This window comes from Lathyrus oleraceus, chromosome 3, assembly GCF_024323335.1.
Source record: "Lathyrus oleraceus cultivar Zhongwan6 chromosome 3, CAAS_Psat_ZW6_1.0, whole genome shotgun sequence".
NCBI classification, from domain to species: domain Eukaryota; kingdom Viridiplantae; phylum Streptophyta; class Magnoliopsida; order Fabales; family Fabaceae; genus Lathyrus; species Lathyrus oleraceus.
Window position 1 is genome coordinate 121252164 of NC_066581.1, and position 13743 is coordinate 121265906.

Here is a 13743-nt window from a genome sequence, read left to right on the forward strand (position 1 = left end):
AAACTGTTGAGAGGTCTAACGCAATGAAAAAGGAAGATATGGAGGATTACGTATCCCAGATCCTAGAGCTAAGGACCACTCTCAAAGATTGCAAGGATCTTTTGGCCAAAGAACAACTAGAAAGGGAGAAAGTCTATTGAAGCTTCTTGTGCGGGCAATTCTAACTTGGGAAAGCTTACGAGCAAATCAAGAACTTGAAGATGGCAATCTACGACCAAGCCTACATGGAATTGCAAAACTATTGCTGATATTGGGAAGTGGGTGTCGTGGGGCATAAGCTTCAATGGCTCAAATGGATGGGATTATCCAAAATCTCCAAACCTCTCTAAAGACTGGAAGAATAAGTACCCGAACATGGTTGTTTTGACTAATTACACTCTCGGAGACTTTCCCAAAAATTTAAAATAGGTTGATTTGATCATATGCTCTGAAAACACCCTTGAAGAAGTTTATCACTTTGTCAAATTCTGAAAGAAGACAATGGCGGAGCTTATTACCGACATCAAAGCTCTCCACAGATCTCAAGGGATTATCTTTAGGGTTGACATCTAGTTTACATGTTTGCTTTCCAGTTCAAAAACTTGTATTTTGCAATTCCTATGTACTTATAACTTATTTCCCTACAAAGGATAAATGAAGCTTCTTTGTGATTCACTCTATATGTACATCTTTATTCTTGATTGCAATGTTTAAATGTTAAGTGTTTCTCATAATAAACAACACGAGTAACTGAGAGCTTTGCATTAACAAACATAAAAAAAACATCCATGCATCATTCCGTATTTTCAAAACAAAACAAAAAAAACTCATCAACGACCTTTCTTCAACAGAAACCAGCAAGCTGACTTCTCGGAATCACTACTACACGAGCTACAATCAGCAAGCTATAATGGACCAACTTGAACAGAACCAAGCTGCCTTACGTGAGGAAGTATCCCATGTGCGAGCCCAAATGGGACAACTGATGGAGACTATTTAAGTCGTTTCTCATGGTCAAGAGATTATGGCGAAGATGCAAGAGGAGGTGAACCAAAGGGCCCACGCTGTTGCTACTTCTATTTCTACTGCCATTCCTATGGAAAACCCTGTGCCTCCACAAGGTCCCACTCCAATCCAGATTCCTGTAGGGGCACCCGACGGTGGTTCTCCACTAGTTATCAACCCTCCAATTATTAAGATTGATGATCAGCAATATGCCTTCTTTAGTCCAAGAGTTGCCTCTTTGTATGACGCCTTCGGTCCACCTGCCAACGAGGTAGAAAAGAAAGTTAAAGCCATTGAGGAGAAGTTAAAAGCATTGGAGGGATCCAATGATTTAGGTCTTGACACTACCGAGATATGTTTGGTCCCAGGCATAGTTATACCCTTTAAGTTCAAAAGTCCATGACTTTGAAAAATACAAAGGATCTAGTGACCCTGAACACATGTTAGGGCTTATTGCCGAAAGATGGCTGCCTACTCCGATGATGACAAACTGCTTATGCACTTCTTCCAAGACTCTTTGAGTGGAGAATAACTAGATTGGTATATTCAACTTGAAGGAACTCACATATGAACGTGGAGGGAAATGGCTGAGGCCTTCCTAAAACATTATCAATACAACACCGACATGGCGCCCAACCACACCCAACTACAAAATTTGACTCACAAGTTCGACGAGACTTTTAAAGAGTATGCACAAAGATGGAGGGAACTATCCGCAAGGGTACAACCTGATTTGTTGGAAAGGGAGTTGATTGATATGTTTATGGGTAACCTTCAAGGCCCCTATTTGGACCGAATGGTAGGAAGCATATCTTCAGGTTTCTCGGATCTAGTCATAGTCGGCAAAAGGATAGAGAACATGATTAAGATGGACAAAATCCAGAATGTTGCTAGCACGTTCGGTGTGGTAAAGAAACCCTATGTAGCCTATGGAAAGAAGAGGGAAGGTGAAGCGAATGAAATTGTCGTGGTAAGAGGAAGAAACCCAACTTATCGTGTTCCATACTAGCAATTTGTTGCTAGGGCGCTAATTCAAAATCAACAACCGTATGTTATCCCAATTGATCAACGAGCCAACGACAACCTGTTCCATATCAACAACAACCATATTAGCAATAACAATAATGGCATCATCAACAATAACAACCACATTATCCACCACCACAACAACGACAACAATGTCAACGAAGACCTGAATGGAGATTCAACCCAGTTCTCATGCCTTACACCTGTATATTACCATATCTGTTATATGGTTCATTAGTGCAGTTAAGGGAGCTAGGACCACCACCAACGATCCTTCCTTCTGGCTATGATGTAAATGCCCGGTACGAGTTCCACTTCGGTGATCCCAATCACTCAATTGAGATCCGCAAAGCCTTGAAATACAAAGTCCAAGATTTGATAGACTCAAAGGTAATCACGTTTGCGCCTAACGGGCCGAATGTGAAAAACAACCCAATGCTGCCACATAACAAACATGTGGTAAATATGGTAGAGATTTACGAAAAAAGAAGATTAGTGTCCCGTGTGGATGAATTAAAAACTCCCCCGATTAAGATTAAGGAACAATTGTTAAAAAGTAGTTTGTTCCCTGTCTGTGATGCTAGATGTAAGCACTGTTTAATCAACCCTCAAGAATGCAAAGTTTTGAAGTCTGTTGTTCAAAGATTAATAGATTAAGGAATCATGGTAGTGGAGCATCTGTACACTAATGAAGATGTGTCAAACCTCGAAATCTAGTACGATGAAGTCCAACCACTACAAATCCCATATGATTTATCTCGAATGACTATTTTTGATAATCCGGTTACCCCTCTATTGATAATTGTGCCCATTCCATTCCCTTTTAAATACACTAAAGTAGCTCCAAGGATCTATGACTCAACTGTCTATATCCATGGACATAAAGTACAAGAAGACCCTGTAGCATCCAATGAGCCAATGGTGAATATAACCATAACAGGTGGAGTAACCATAAGTGGAAGGATTTTTGCACATGCACCCTCTGTTATTGACAATAATGGGACCTCAAATCAAGATAAAGGAAAACAATTTTAAAATGAACAACAAAGGCAAGATTTCACACCTACCAATGGGGTGGAGGAATTCATGCGCATGATTAAGAAAAGCGACTATAAGGTGGTTGATCAACTCAACCAAACCCCATAAAAGATCTCAATGTTGTCTTTGCTAATGTGTTATGAGCCACATAGAGATGCCTTAGTAAAATTCTTGAGAGTCGCCCATGTACCATAAGAAGTTTTTGTCTGTCAATTCGAAGGTGTCGTCAACAACATTGCAGCCAATACAAATTTGGGATTTAACGACGATGAGCTCCCACTCGAGGGAAAAAATCACAACAAGGCTCTACACATCTTTATCGAATGTGTGGACACTATTCTGTCTAGGGTGTTGGTAGATACCGATTCATCTCTAAACTTTCTACCAAAAAGCTCATTGTCCAAGTTAACCATTAAATGACTAGTAATGAAACATAGTGAGTTGATTGTTAGAGCATTTGATGGCTTGAGGAGGACTGTGATTGGTGAAGTTGACCTCCCCATAGAGATTGGCCCTCATACTTTCTTTATCACCTTTTTTGTAATGGATATAGATCCCGCTTATACTTGTTTACTCTGACGGCCTTGGATACACTCAGTCGAGAATGTCACATCAACACTTCATCAAAGGTTGAAATTTTTGGTCAACAATAAGCTTGTGGTAATTAAAGGTGACGAGGACATCATGGTCAACCACTTAGCGTCTTTCCGATATGTTGAAGGAGGGGTGAGGTATATGAGACTCCATTCCAATCATTTGATGTGGTGAATGTCGAGATGGTTGTCCCCGTAGGGGAAGATAAGAAAACTGAATTACCAATTATCTCTTTGGAGGATGTGAAAATTGTGATTAAGATTGGACACCCAAAAGTTTGAGGAAGAGTCTTGGATTTTCCTGTGAATAAAGACCACTCCGGTTTGGGTTACAATTCCGAAAATGTGAAGAGATTAGTGCCAAAAGCTATGGAGGTATAAGTTCCCCCATTATCAGAAATCTTTGCAAGTGTCAGACACCTCATAAACGACCAAATATGTGCAATGGAAGAGGAAATAGTTAATGTTGTTGTTGAAGAAGAACTGGTGTACAAGAAGATTGAAGGGCGAGAATTAACAAATTGGACCGAAATGGAGATACTTGAAGTACTATGCTTGAAAAGTAATTTCCCATTTGTTTTGTTTTCCCTTTAAAAAAAAGAACTCATGTTATGCCTAAGGCATGGGGGAACCATTTGTAGGGCCCCCGTTAATTTTCAATCAAATTAATCAATGAAATAATCACCTTTGCATTATGCTCTTTGTCTTTCATTTATTTTTACTTTTTCACTTTAACAAAAAAAATGGAAATGTATTCTTACTTTCTTTTAAATTTTCATTCATTTTTCCTCTCCTTCATAAAATAAAAGCATGAACCCTGAATTATGATGATTCTCCCTGATTATCACCAACAACGATACTGCTATGGTCCCATATGACTTCGACAATCCAATCAATATTGTTGATGAAGACTACGAGGAAGATTCTGAATTCCCCGAGGAGTTAGTTCGACTGGTAAATCAAGAGTTAAAGGTCATCCAGCCGCATGAAGAATTGGTAGAAGTGGTCAATCTTGGAACCAAAGAGGCAAGATCAAGAATCAGCTTATTGAACATATCCAACTGCTCAGCGAGAACTTTGTCTTCACTTATCTTGAATGAATACAGAGTTTGCTTCAGATAGAGGCGATTGATCAATAATTTGATCATGTACAAACTTTCGCGTTTCACCCATAACTCCGACGTCGTCGTCTCCTTCGAAACCTTTCGAAGAATCTTATCATCAAGGCTCAATAAGATTTCGTTGTGGGATTTCTATACCATAGTCATTTTTTTGTTGTCTATTAACGCGGCGTCCATGGCTTCGACTCTCTTCAACACTTCTAAACAATCCTGTTGAATCAGTAAGGATTTCATCTTCAAGTGTGACAAATTGAAATTATTCACTTCAGTGAACTTTTCAATCTCATTCTTTGTTAATGACATCTTCTCCACGATCGCTGCACTGATTTGTTGCAAAAACGATATCGAAATAATAAAGTATAATCAATTTCTTAATAGATAAGAAACCCACGAAGATAGAAAAGAAGGAAGCAAAAAAAAATTGGTTATAAACTAATATTCTTTAATTTCTATTTATAACAAAATTACAAATAGCAAATAACTTTTATCATCATCACGTTATTCAATAAATAAAGATTATTATATTATATATGAGAAAACTAACAAACTAAATTAATAGATTTTTAAACACCTAATTTAAAAAATAAAGCATCAATAGGTTAACACAATCCTAACATATGACCTTCAAATCTTACAAAATCACAAACAAACAATCAGTAAAAATAATGAAATAATATATACAAATTAAAACTAAGAAGAAAATGAAAGTATCATCCTCAATGTGAGGATGTGATTAGATTAAAACTACAGAATACTCATAAAATATCGCTACACGATGAAAAAAAATTAAAAATTGATTAATATTTGGTTTGATTAAGTAAATGTAAAAATTGAAAGATTTGAATAAATGGTGATGCTGCTCACGATAAAAGTGGAAGGTTAAAATATTTGCTTTGTTTAAAAAAACGTCATTGAGTAAATTTGTGTCCTAGTAGCCTGTGGACCCACTCATTAGGACATAATTGTATTAAAACTAACTCTTCTCTTCTAAGTGTATTAAAAAAGGGCGAGATTTTTTTTGTATTTTAAAATTTTATTTTTGAATTTTAAAAATTTAGTGTGGTTATTGACCCTCAGTAATAATCGCGCTAAAATAGGAAAAAAAATATGAGACTCACATAAGACAACAGCACCATTACACAGGATTAAAAGAGTTAAACATACATTTATAAATGAACTAGAAATACCACCCTTAAATTAAAAAAAAATATATAACCAAACCAAAAAATAAGAAGATAAAAGAAGTTGGATTAATAAGATGAAGATTTAATTTTGATGAATACTATTAAGTAATAACATTAATATTAAAAACAGTAAACAACACAGTATTATTATTACAAAACACACTATATTACAAAAAAAGAAAAGAAAAAACTAGTGATTATGTAGTAGTAGCGATATGTAGCAACAACATTCTACATGATGATGATAGATGATCATATTTTCTCACGACGACGCTCAACATGAACTGTGCCTTCTTCCTCCAAACGTCCCTGACCACTCTGACTTACTCCCGTCACCGCTGTCCTCACTTCCGCCGCTTCCCTCAACCCATCCGCCACCACTCCCGGACGACTCTCATCCACCTCCACCACCACTCTCTCTCTGCCCCTCCCTCCTCCTGCAATCGTTAAATCGTCCATTCTCATCCTCGCATCTTCCTCACTGCCACGCAGTATTTCCTGCGTACACCATAATGACACATTATTAACACAGACTCAGACATAACGAAACCAATGCTAAAAGAATGATGAAAAGTGATCAAAGAAGGTAACAAACCTTAGTTTCATCTTTCTTTCCAGTAAAGAAACCCATTGCTCTTTTAGCAGCATCAGCAGCAGAATCCTTCAACTCCCCAAGCTTCCCGACTGTAGCATCTTTCCCTTCTTTAGCCTTCTCCGCTGTATAATCCCTATACTCTCCCGCTTTATTAGCTGCAGCATCTTTAGCTTCTCTCGCCTTCTCTGCAGCATGGTTTATGTCCTCCCGTGCTTTCGCTTCCCTAGCTTTCTCTGCAGCATACTTCTGTTCGTTTTCCCTGGCTTTCTCTGCAGCATAGTTTTGTTTCTCCTCCCATGCTTTCGCTTCCCTAGCTTTCTCTGCAGCATATTCAGCATACTCACCTGCTTTATTAGTAACATCTTTAGCTCCTCTTGCCTTCTCTGCAGCATTAGCAGCATACTCACTTACTTTATTTGTAACATCTTGCGCTCCTTTTGCTCTCTCTGCAGCAGTAGCAGCATAATGCCCAGCTTTATCGGTAGCATCTTTGGCTCCCCTTACATTCTCTGCAGCACTATCAGCATACTGTCCTGCTTTATTTGTAGCATCTTTCGCTCCTCTTGCTTTCTCTGCAGCATTATCAGCATATGCACCTGCTTTATTAGTAGCATCCTTCGCTTCTCTCGCTTTCTCTGCAGCATAATCAGCATACACTCCGGCTTTGTTCGAAGTAGTATCTCTCACATCCCTCGCTTTCTCTGCACCATAATCTGAAGTTTCCCTCACTTTTTCATGAGGTTCATTACTCTTACCAATGACAGCTTCTTTCGCTGCTTTAAACATTGAACCAATGACACCTGGTTTCTTCTCTTGTGCATTGAATCCACTCTCTCTTGCTCGGTTAACATCTTCAAGATCCTTAGCAGCGAGTTTCGCAGCTGCTTCAGCTCGTGCTTGTTTGAACTGTGCTTCAGACCGAAGATCGTAACCATGTTCTCTTTCATTTGTTCTGTTTACATCGCCGATGTCTTTTGCTGCTAGCTTTGCAGCTGCTTCGGCTCTGTCTTCCTTGAATTCTTTACTTGATGCCATTGATCTTATGCTTTGAATACGATAACCAAGAAATCTTATACTCTGAATATGATAATGATAATAACCAAGAAGATTATAGTGAGTTAGAATGCTATGAATTTTGATGTGCATATATATGTGAAGGAAAAGAGAGTCGGTGTAGAATATTACGTGGAGGAAATGGTTTAACCATGGTGACACGTGTGGGAATGCTGGTCGGTACGTTTGGACATTGTGTGTGTATATGCATGCAAGTGTTACACGTAGCATAACAAGCTCCTTCGTGATGACATTTATCTTATAAACAAGTGATGCGATGTGTTTCAGTGTCACTGGGATTTTTTTGTGTTTCAAAATATTTAATTACTGAATCTTTATGAGTATTGTGATGCTAAATGAAATCTTTGATTTTAATTACTTGAAGATAGTGTGAATTATATACTCAAACTATATTGCACTAAACAATACAAAATTAAAAATATTTAAACTTAAATTAAAAACAAGTTTAAATTATAAATTAATTTTTTGAAAAATATTATTTAAAATAAAAAATAAAAGTATTTTTAAAAAATATATTATTTTGGGTTGATCACGCCTCTCGGATTTCAACCACTATAAGGCAAGAACATCCCGAATTCAAATCAAGTATTTGCTAAACTTCGTGATAATTCTCCTGACCATTGGACCTTCAGAGATCTAAAAGCAGTGAGATCCGTACCTCCAACGTATCCAACGGTCTTCCATATTCCACGTCAGAAAAGTAGAGAGACAGTTATTTCTCTTCCATATATATACAGGATGACACCATTTCAGGTAACAAGTTTCAAGCACAATTTGAATACTCTTTCATCATTCACATATTGACTTGAGCACCAGAGTGCTAACCTTGCAGGTGCACCATTGCTTTGTCGCATCGGAAGCTCTCCTCTGTTACAACTTCTGCAACTCTACATGTTTCTGATTCCAAAATTAAATAGTGGTGTCGTCTATGAAAATCGACTTCTGATTCTCATGTATCCATCAAGAATAACTCGTTCTCAACCCGAAAAAAGTTTCATACTGAAAGCGAGTGAGCATAGACGGTAAACTTCTCCAAAATGTTCAAGAAGATATATCCAGATCCAGTTCCTCATGTCTTATCATCAATTGACACATTTCGGAGTGTCACCGCATCCAACACTTTGTCACCTTTCGATTTTTTCTTGTTGAATATTGGTTCGGAATTTCAGCAAAGTGACCGATAAAATATAGGGTTCTTGGTTTTGGAAAAGGTCGAAGGAATCTCGAACTCCGATCTACCTTTGGTTATCGTGGTCGTTATCGTTGATCTAGTTGTAAGGAGACTCCTAGTAGATAATGGAAGTTCTTGTAACATCCTTTACAAAGACACGTTGGGATCGTTAGGTCTCCGTCGAACAGACATGAGTCCTTCTAAAGGAGAAGACTTGTTAGCCTTCAACGATTTGATCATTCATCCTTATGGAGTAATAGATCTGACACTATCAGTCGGAGAAGGGACGAGATAGAGAATGATGACTCTTTCGTTCCTCGTGAAACGGTGTAAAAGAGCTTTCAAAGGCATTCTAGAGAGGTCCTTCCTAACTAAGCTTGACGTGGTTGCCTCTACAATCCATTTGAAAATACTCTACCACCACAAAAAAGGGGCATCGGTCACTATAAACGCGGATTTACAAGAAGCAAAGAGAATAAAAAACCTAGGAATTTTCCAGCCCTTACAACGGAGGTACATTTCTTTGGATTAAGCCTCATGTTCTATTGTCAGACACTTTTTAAAGACTCAGTCGAAATGTTGATCAAGGAAGGCGTATGCACTAAATTTCACGATCATATCATCCATGTATACCTCTAGTGTTTCCCCTATTTCTTCTAAAAATATTTTTCTCATCATTCTATGTTTGCACATCGCAATATGGTTGTATCCAAAATATGCTTCCATGAAAGATAGTAGTTGGTAGTCAGCTGAATTATCGACGAGTTGGTCGATGTTCGGGAGTAGATATGAATCTTTCGAGAACACACGATTGAGGAGATTGTTTTCTTTGTAGTTGGGATACATACTTGGAACCGGCGTCTTGGTTCAACTGATGATAACCTACTTGCAAGTCAATACTGGGCATTTCGTGTGGGGAGAGAGGGAATGTTGGACGAGTGACTTCAAGCACGGGAGGGGGTGAATTGTGGTATTCAAAATTCATGATTAATTTTAACCTTTTCTCATTTAAGATCGTATTATTAATATTATGTGAGTGATTGCAACAGAAAATAAATTTATGAAAGTAAATTGCAGATCAATAAAAGGATACGGTTAGAAAGATTGCACCAGAGATTTATACAGGTTTGGCCAAACGTTGGCTTAGTTCTGTCCCCAAGAGGTATTCTTGAGAGTTACACTATAAACTTTGAGCTTTTGAAGGTTATGCCCACGAACTTTTACTACATACTTATCCCTAGTCAAATGGCAACTTTTACCTAGGCTACGCTATCAAACCGTTTAGATATTTATGGCTAATCTCAATAAGCAAAACAAAGCTTTTTTTTGGAGAAAGCTTAATAAACCAATAACAGAGATTTTATAAAGGTTGATCTCAAGAACCAAATTCAATATCTTAAAGGTATCGCACCCTTAAGAATATAAATTACCAGCCTGGCCACTTACAAAATTATCTTTCTCACAAGTAAAGCTTCACTCAGTAGCACTAATGCAATTATAATTGAATAAAAATTATTTTTCAAAAGGAGAGAAAGAGATAAATTCCAAATAAATACGAAAATATTGGAAAATGGCGTGATATGAAGTGAAGAAGACTCTCCCTTATATAGTGGTTGGGAACACCAAGAAAGGAAACAATCCATGGGATAAATTTATTATCTAATCGATTAGGAAAATTCTTTAATCAATTAGACAACTCAAATATATTCGATTATAAATACCAATTAGGAAGGTTTGGATATAGAGTCCTTACAAATCATTAATGTGTTGTCTTCATTGATTTTGCAACTGATTTTCACCTCTCTAATCGATTGTCATAGTGCTACAATCGATTGGTTAGTTGGAAAAGTTTTTCCAATCGATTAACACTTCTTTCTAATCGATTAGATAGTTTAAAAATAGTCTAGACAACCTTTTAATCACTTGTTTTTCGCTAGAAAATAATTTTCAAAATAATTTTAAGTTTGTGTGTGAGTTGCCTTAATACTTTTAATTTACATCCTTACTTTTACAATACACGGTCCACTCAGACAAGCCGACAGACATGACCTATCTAGTATCTAATTGTATATGAAATTTGATATTGATTCCTCTGCTGCAAGCACATAGATCCTCATGTGTTATCATCATCAAAACTTCAGATACTAATCTTCATTACCTGCAAGCACATAGATCCACAGCAAAGAGGTAAGCGTTTTGTTTGAAGACATTCGACTAGCATGGATCTTATCGATGGGGAAAGCTCGGGTCCGAGCTTACCTGACCTGGCCGGATTATCTCCTAGTTGCACGGAATCCGTCTAAGGGACCCAAAAAATGGCAAGCATAGAGAAAGTAAAGGAAGTTATGATGAATATCAGCATGCCAACCTCTACTACCTAGATCACCCAAATCAAATAGTACATTGAACATGAGAATCTACCTTCAAACCAATCAGAGGTCACGCTCATAAAAAAAGAGCTAGTGGATATACAATGGTTGGAGGAGTCTTATACAAGAGGGGCCTTTCCACCCCCTTTTAATATGCCTAGAAAAGGCAGAAGCCGATTACGCCCTCTTAGAGGTACATGAGGGAATAGTTGGGCAACATTTGTAAGTTGCATCTTTAACCAAAAAGGTTCTTAGAGCGGGATATTTATGGCTGACCATGACCCAAGACATCCTAGAATACGTCAAAAAATGTGATCAATGTCAATGACACAATGACGTGTTCAATTCCCCATCGCCAGAACTACATATCCTTACATCACACTGGAATTTCATGCAATAGGGAATGGACATTCTCGGTCCCTTCGCCCCAACACCGAGACAACTTAGATACTTAATCGTAGTAGTTGACTACTTCACAAAATGGATTGAAGCCGAAGCATTAGAAAAGATCATAGGGGTGAATGTTTTTAAAAAATTCAAGAAAAACATATTGGCACTGTTCGGAGTTCCTCAAACCGTTGTGGCTGAAAATGGGACACAATTTTATAAACGGGAAATTAATTTTTCTATGTGCATAATTGTAATTCCGCTAAGGAAATATAGGGACACTTTTGAAATAATCTATGGAGTTTCTCCAAGCATTGAAAAAGAGAGAATGAACACACGAGATGAAGAAGATGAATGCTTCCTTCATAAAAAAAATCCAGTTTTAGAAAATTTGGAAATAATGTTAGAACTTTCGTCACTAACCAATATCTAAAGATTAAGAAATAGAATCGAAAACCTGATCTAATCCTTAAATCAAGAGATGAGAATGTTTATGATTTTTCAGGAAAATCCAAGAAGGAAGAAATCGTCGAGAAACTAAATGAGTTGGTTCAAATGTTAAAGAATAAAGGAAGTATCTCAAATCTAGAAGAATATTTAGAAACTTCATCAAAGAAATCCTACGAAGAAGAAAAATAAACTCATGTAATCTCCTTCAAAACAACAGTCTTAATGATTGAACAATCCTTAGAAGATTGAACACTAAATGGAGGAAATTCATCAAGAAGAGAATATGAAGAATAAGTCTCATATAATTGAATCTTCAAAAGAAGATAGGATAAGAAAATCTCAACGAGTAATACATTCATATATTTAACATTAAGAACAAATCTCGAATAATCAAATTCTAGTAGAACCTTTGAAGAATATTCTTCCAACAAAGATGATGAAATTTTCTTGAAAGCTTCTCACAAAGAAGATGATTGTGAGGTAACAAAGTTATCATACAAGAAATTTTTAAATTTAGAGCTAAGATAATCTAATAAAATGAAAAATTAAAGAGCGCAACCTAGACCTTAAAGACTATATTGAGTCTTTAGAAAAGAGTAATGAAGCATTAAAATATGAAATGACCAGCCTTAGAAACCAAGCTAATATTTGCGAGATTTGTGTCTTGAATAAAAAATATGTGAAATATTTGCATGAAACCTTAAGTAAATCAAAGGCCTTCTTTGAGTAAAAGTGTATTTGGGTTTAAATCCAGTAGATAACATAATAAAAAGGTTAATAGGAAGAAAGTGAGTCGCCCCATTTACAAATTCTCTTACGGTAATATACTTGGCCATATAGACAATTTTTTTTGATAAATTAATAAAGTCTAAAGGTACTAACCCTAGACCTCTTAGAACTACTATTACACCAGATCCCAAGAAAATCTGGATACGAAAGGTGAAAGCCTAGTGTGTTTATGAAAAAATGCTTTACATCTTTAATAAAGTCGTAGAGAATATTGAATGAATTTGTGTAAATAAAAAAGTATAACCTTGGGTATACCTTACATACATGTAAGTATTTTTTTGTAGTGACACTTGTGATCTAAGAAAGGTCGCTGATGGTGTATATCAACGGTTGTGATCAAAATAAGTGTTCGCTAAGGATGGTCTCAAAATTTATGATATGTGATTATTAACTAACCTCTTAGTAGGTTGAGCTGAGAATATCTAGCAACTTCATAAAAGAACTCCTATAAGAAGAAAAATAAACTCATGAAATCTCCTTCAAAACAACAGTCTTAAGGATTGAACAATCCTCAGAAGATTGAACATCAAATGGAAATTCATTAAGAAGAGAATACGAAGAATAAGTCTCATATAGTGGAATCTTAAAAGGAAATTAGGAGAATAAAATTTCAACGAATAATACATTCAGAGATTCAACATTAAGAAGAAATCTCGAATAATCAAATTCTAGTAGAACCTTCGAAGAATATTCTTCCAACAAAAATGATGAAATTTGCTTGAAAACTTCTAACAAATAAGATGATTGTGAGGTAATAAAGTTATCATACAATCAGTTTTTAAATTAAACGCCAAGATAATCTAAAAAATGAAAATTTACAGAGCGGAACGTAGACCTTAAAGACTATACTGAGTATTTAGAAAAGAGTAATGAAACATTAAAATATGAAATAACTAACCTTAGAAAGCAAGCTATTATTTGTGATACTTGTGTCTAAAAGAAAAAATAAGTGAAATATTTGC

The 13743-nt window shown here is 36.4% G+C and overlaps 1 protein-coding gene across 1 annotated transcript; it reads right to left on the reverse strand.

Moving 5' to 3' along the window:
- Positions 1-6066: 6066 nt before the first annotated feature.
- LOC127125719 (late embryogenesis abundant protein At3g53040) lies at positions 6067-7668 on the reverse strand. Its single transcript, XM_051054515.1, has 2 exons — positions 6542-7668; positions 6067-6444 (listed from the first exon to the last, which is right to left on the reverse strand). The coding sequence occupies exons 1-2, from the start codon at positions 7574-7576 to the stop codon at positions 6199-6201; spliced, it is 1281 nt and encodes a 426-aa protein (XP_050910472.1). The 5' UTR covers positions 7577-7668; the 3' UTR covers positions 6067-6198.
- Between the last annotated feature and the right edge of the window lie 6075 nt (positions 7669-13743).

Coding starts and splice junctions, on each gene's coding strand:
- LOC127125719 (XM_051054515.1), bottom strand. CDS start 7,576: ATGGCATCAAGTAAAGAATTCAAGGAAGACAGAGCCGAAGCAGCTGCA. Junction 6,445..6,541: donor GAAAGAAAGATGAAACTAAG/GTTTGTTACCTT, acceptor TGGTGTACGCAG/GAAATACTGCGTGGCAGTGA.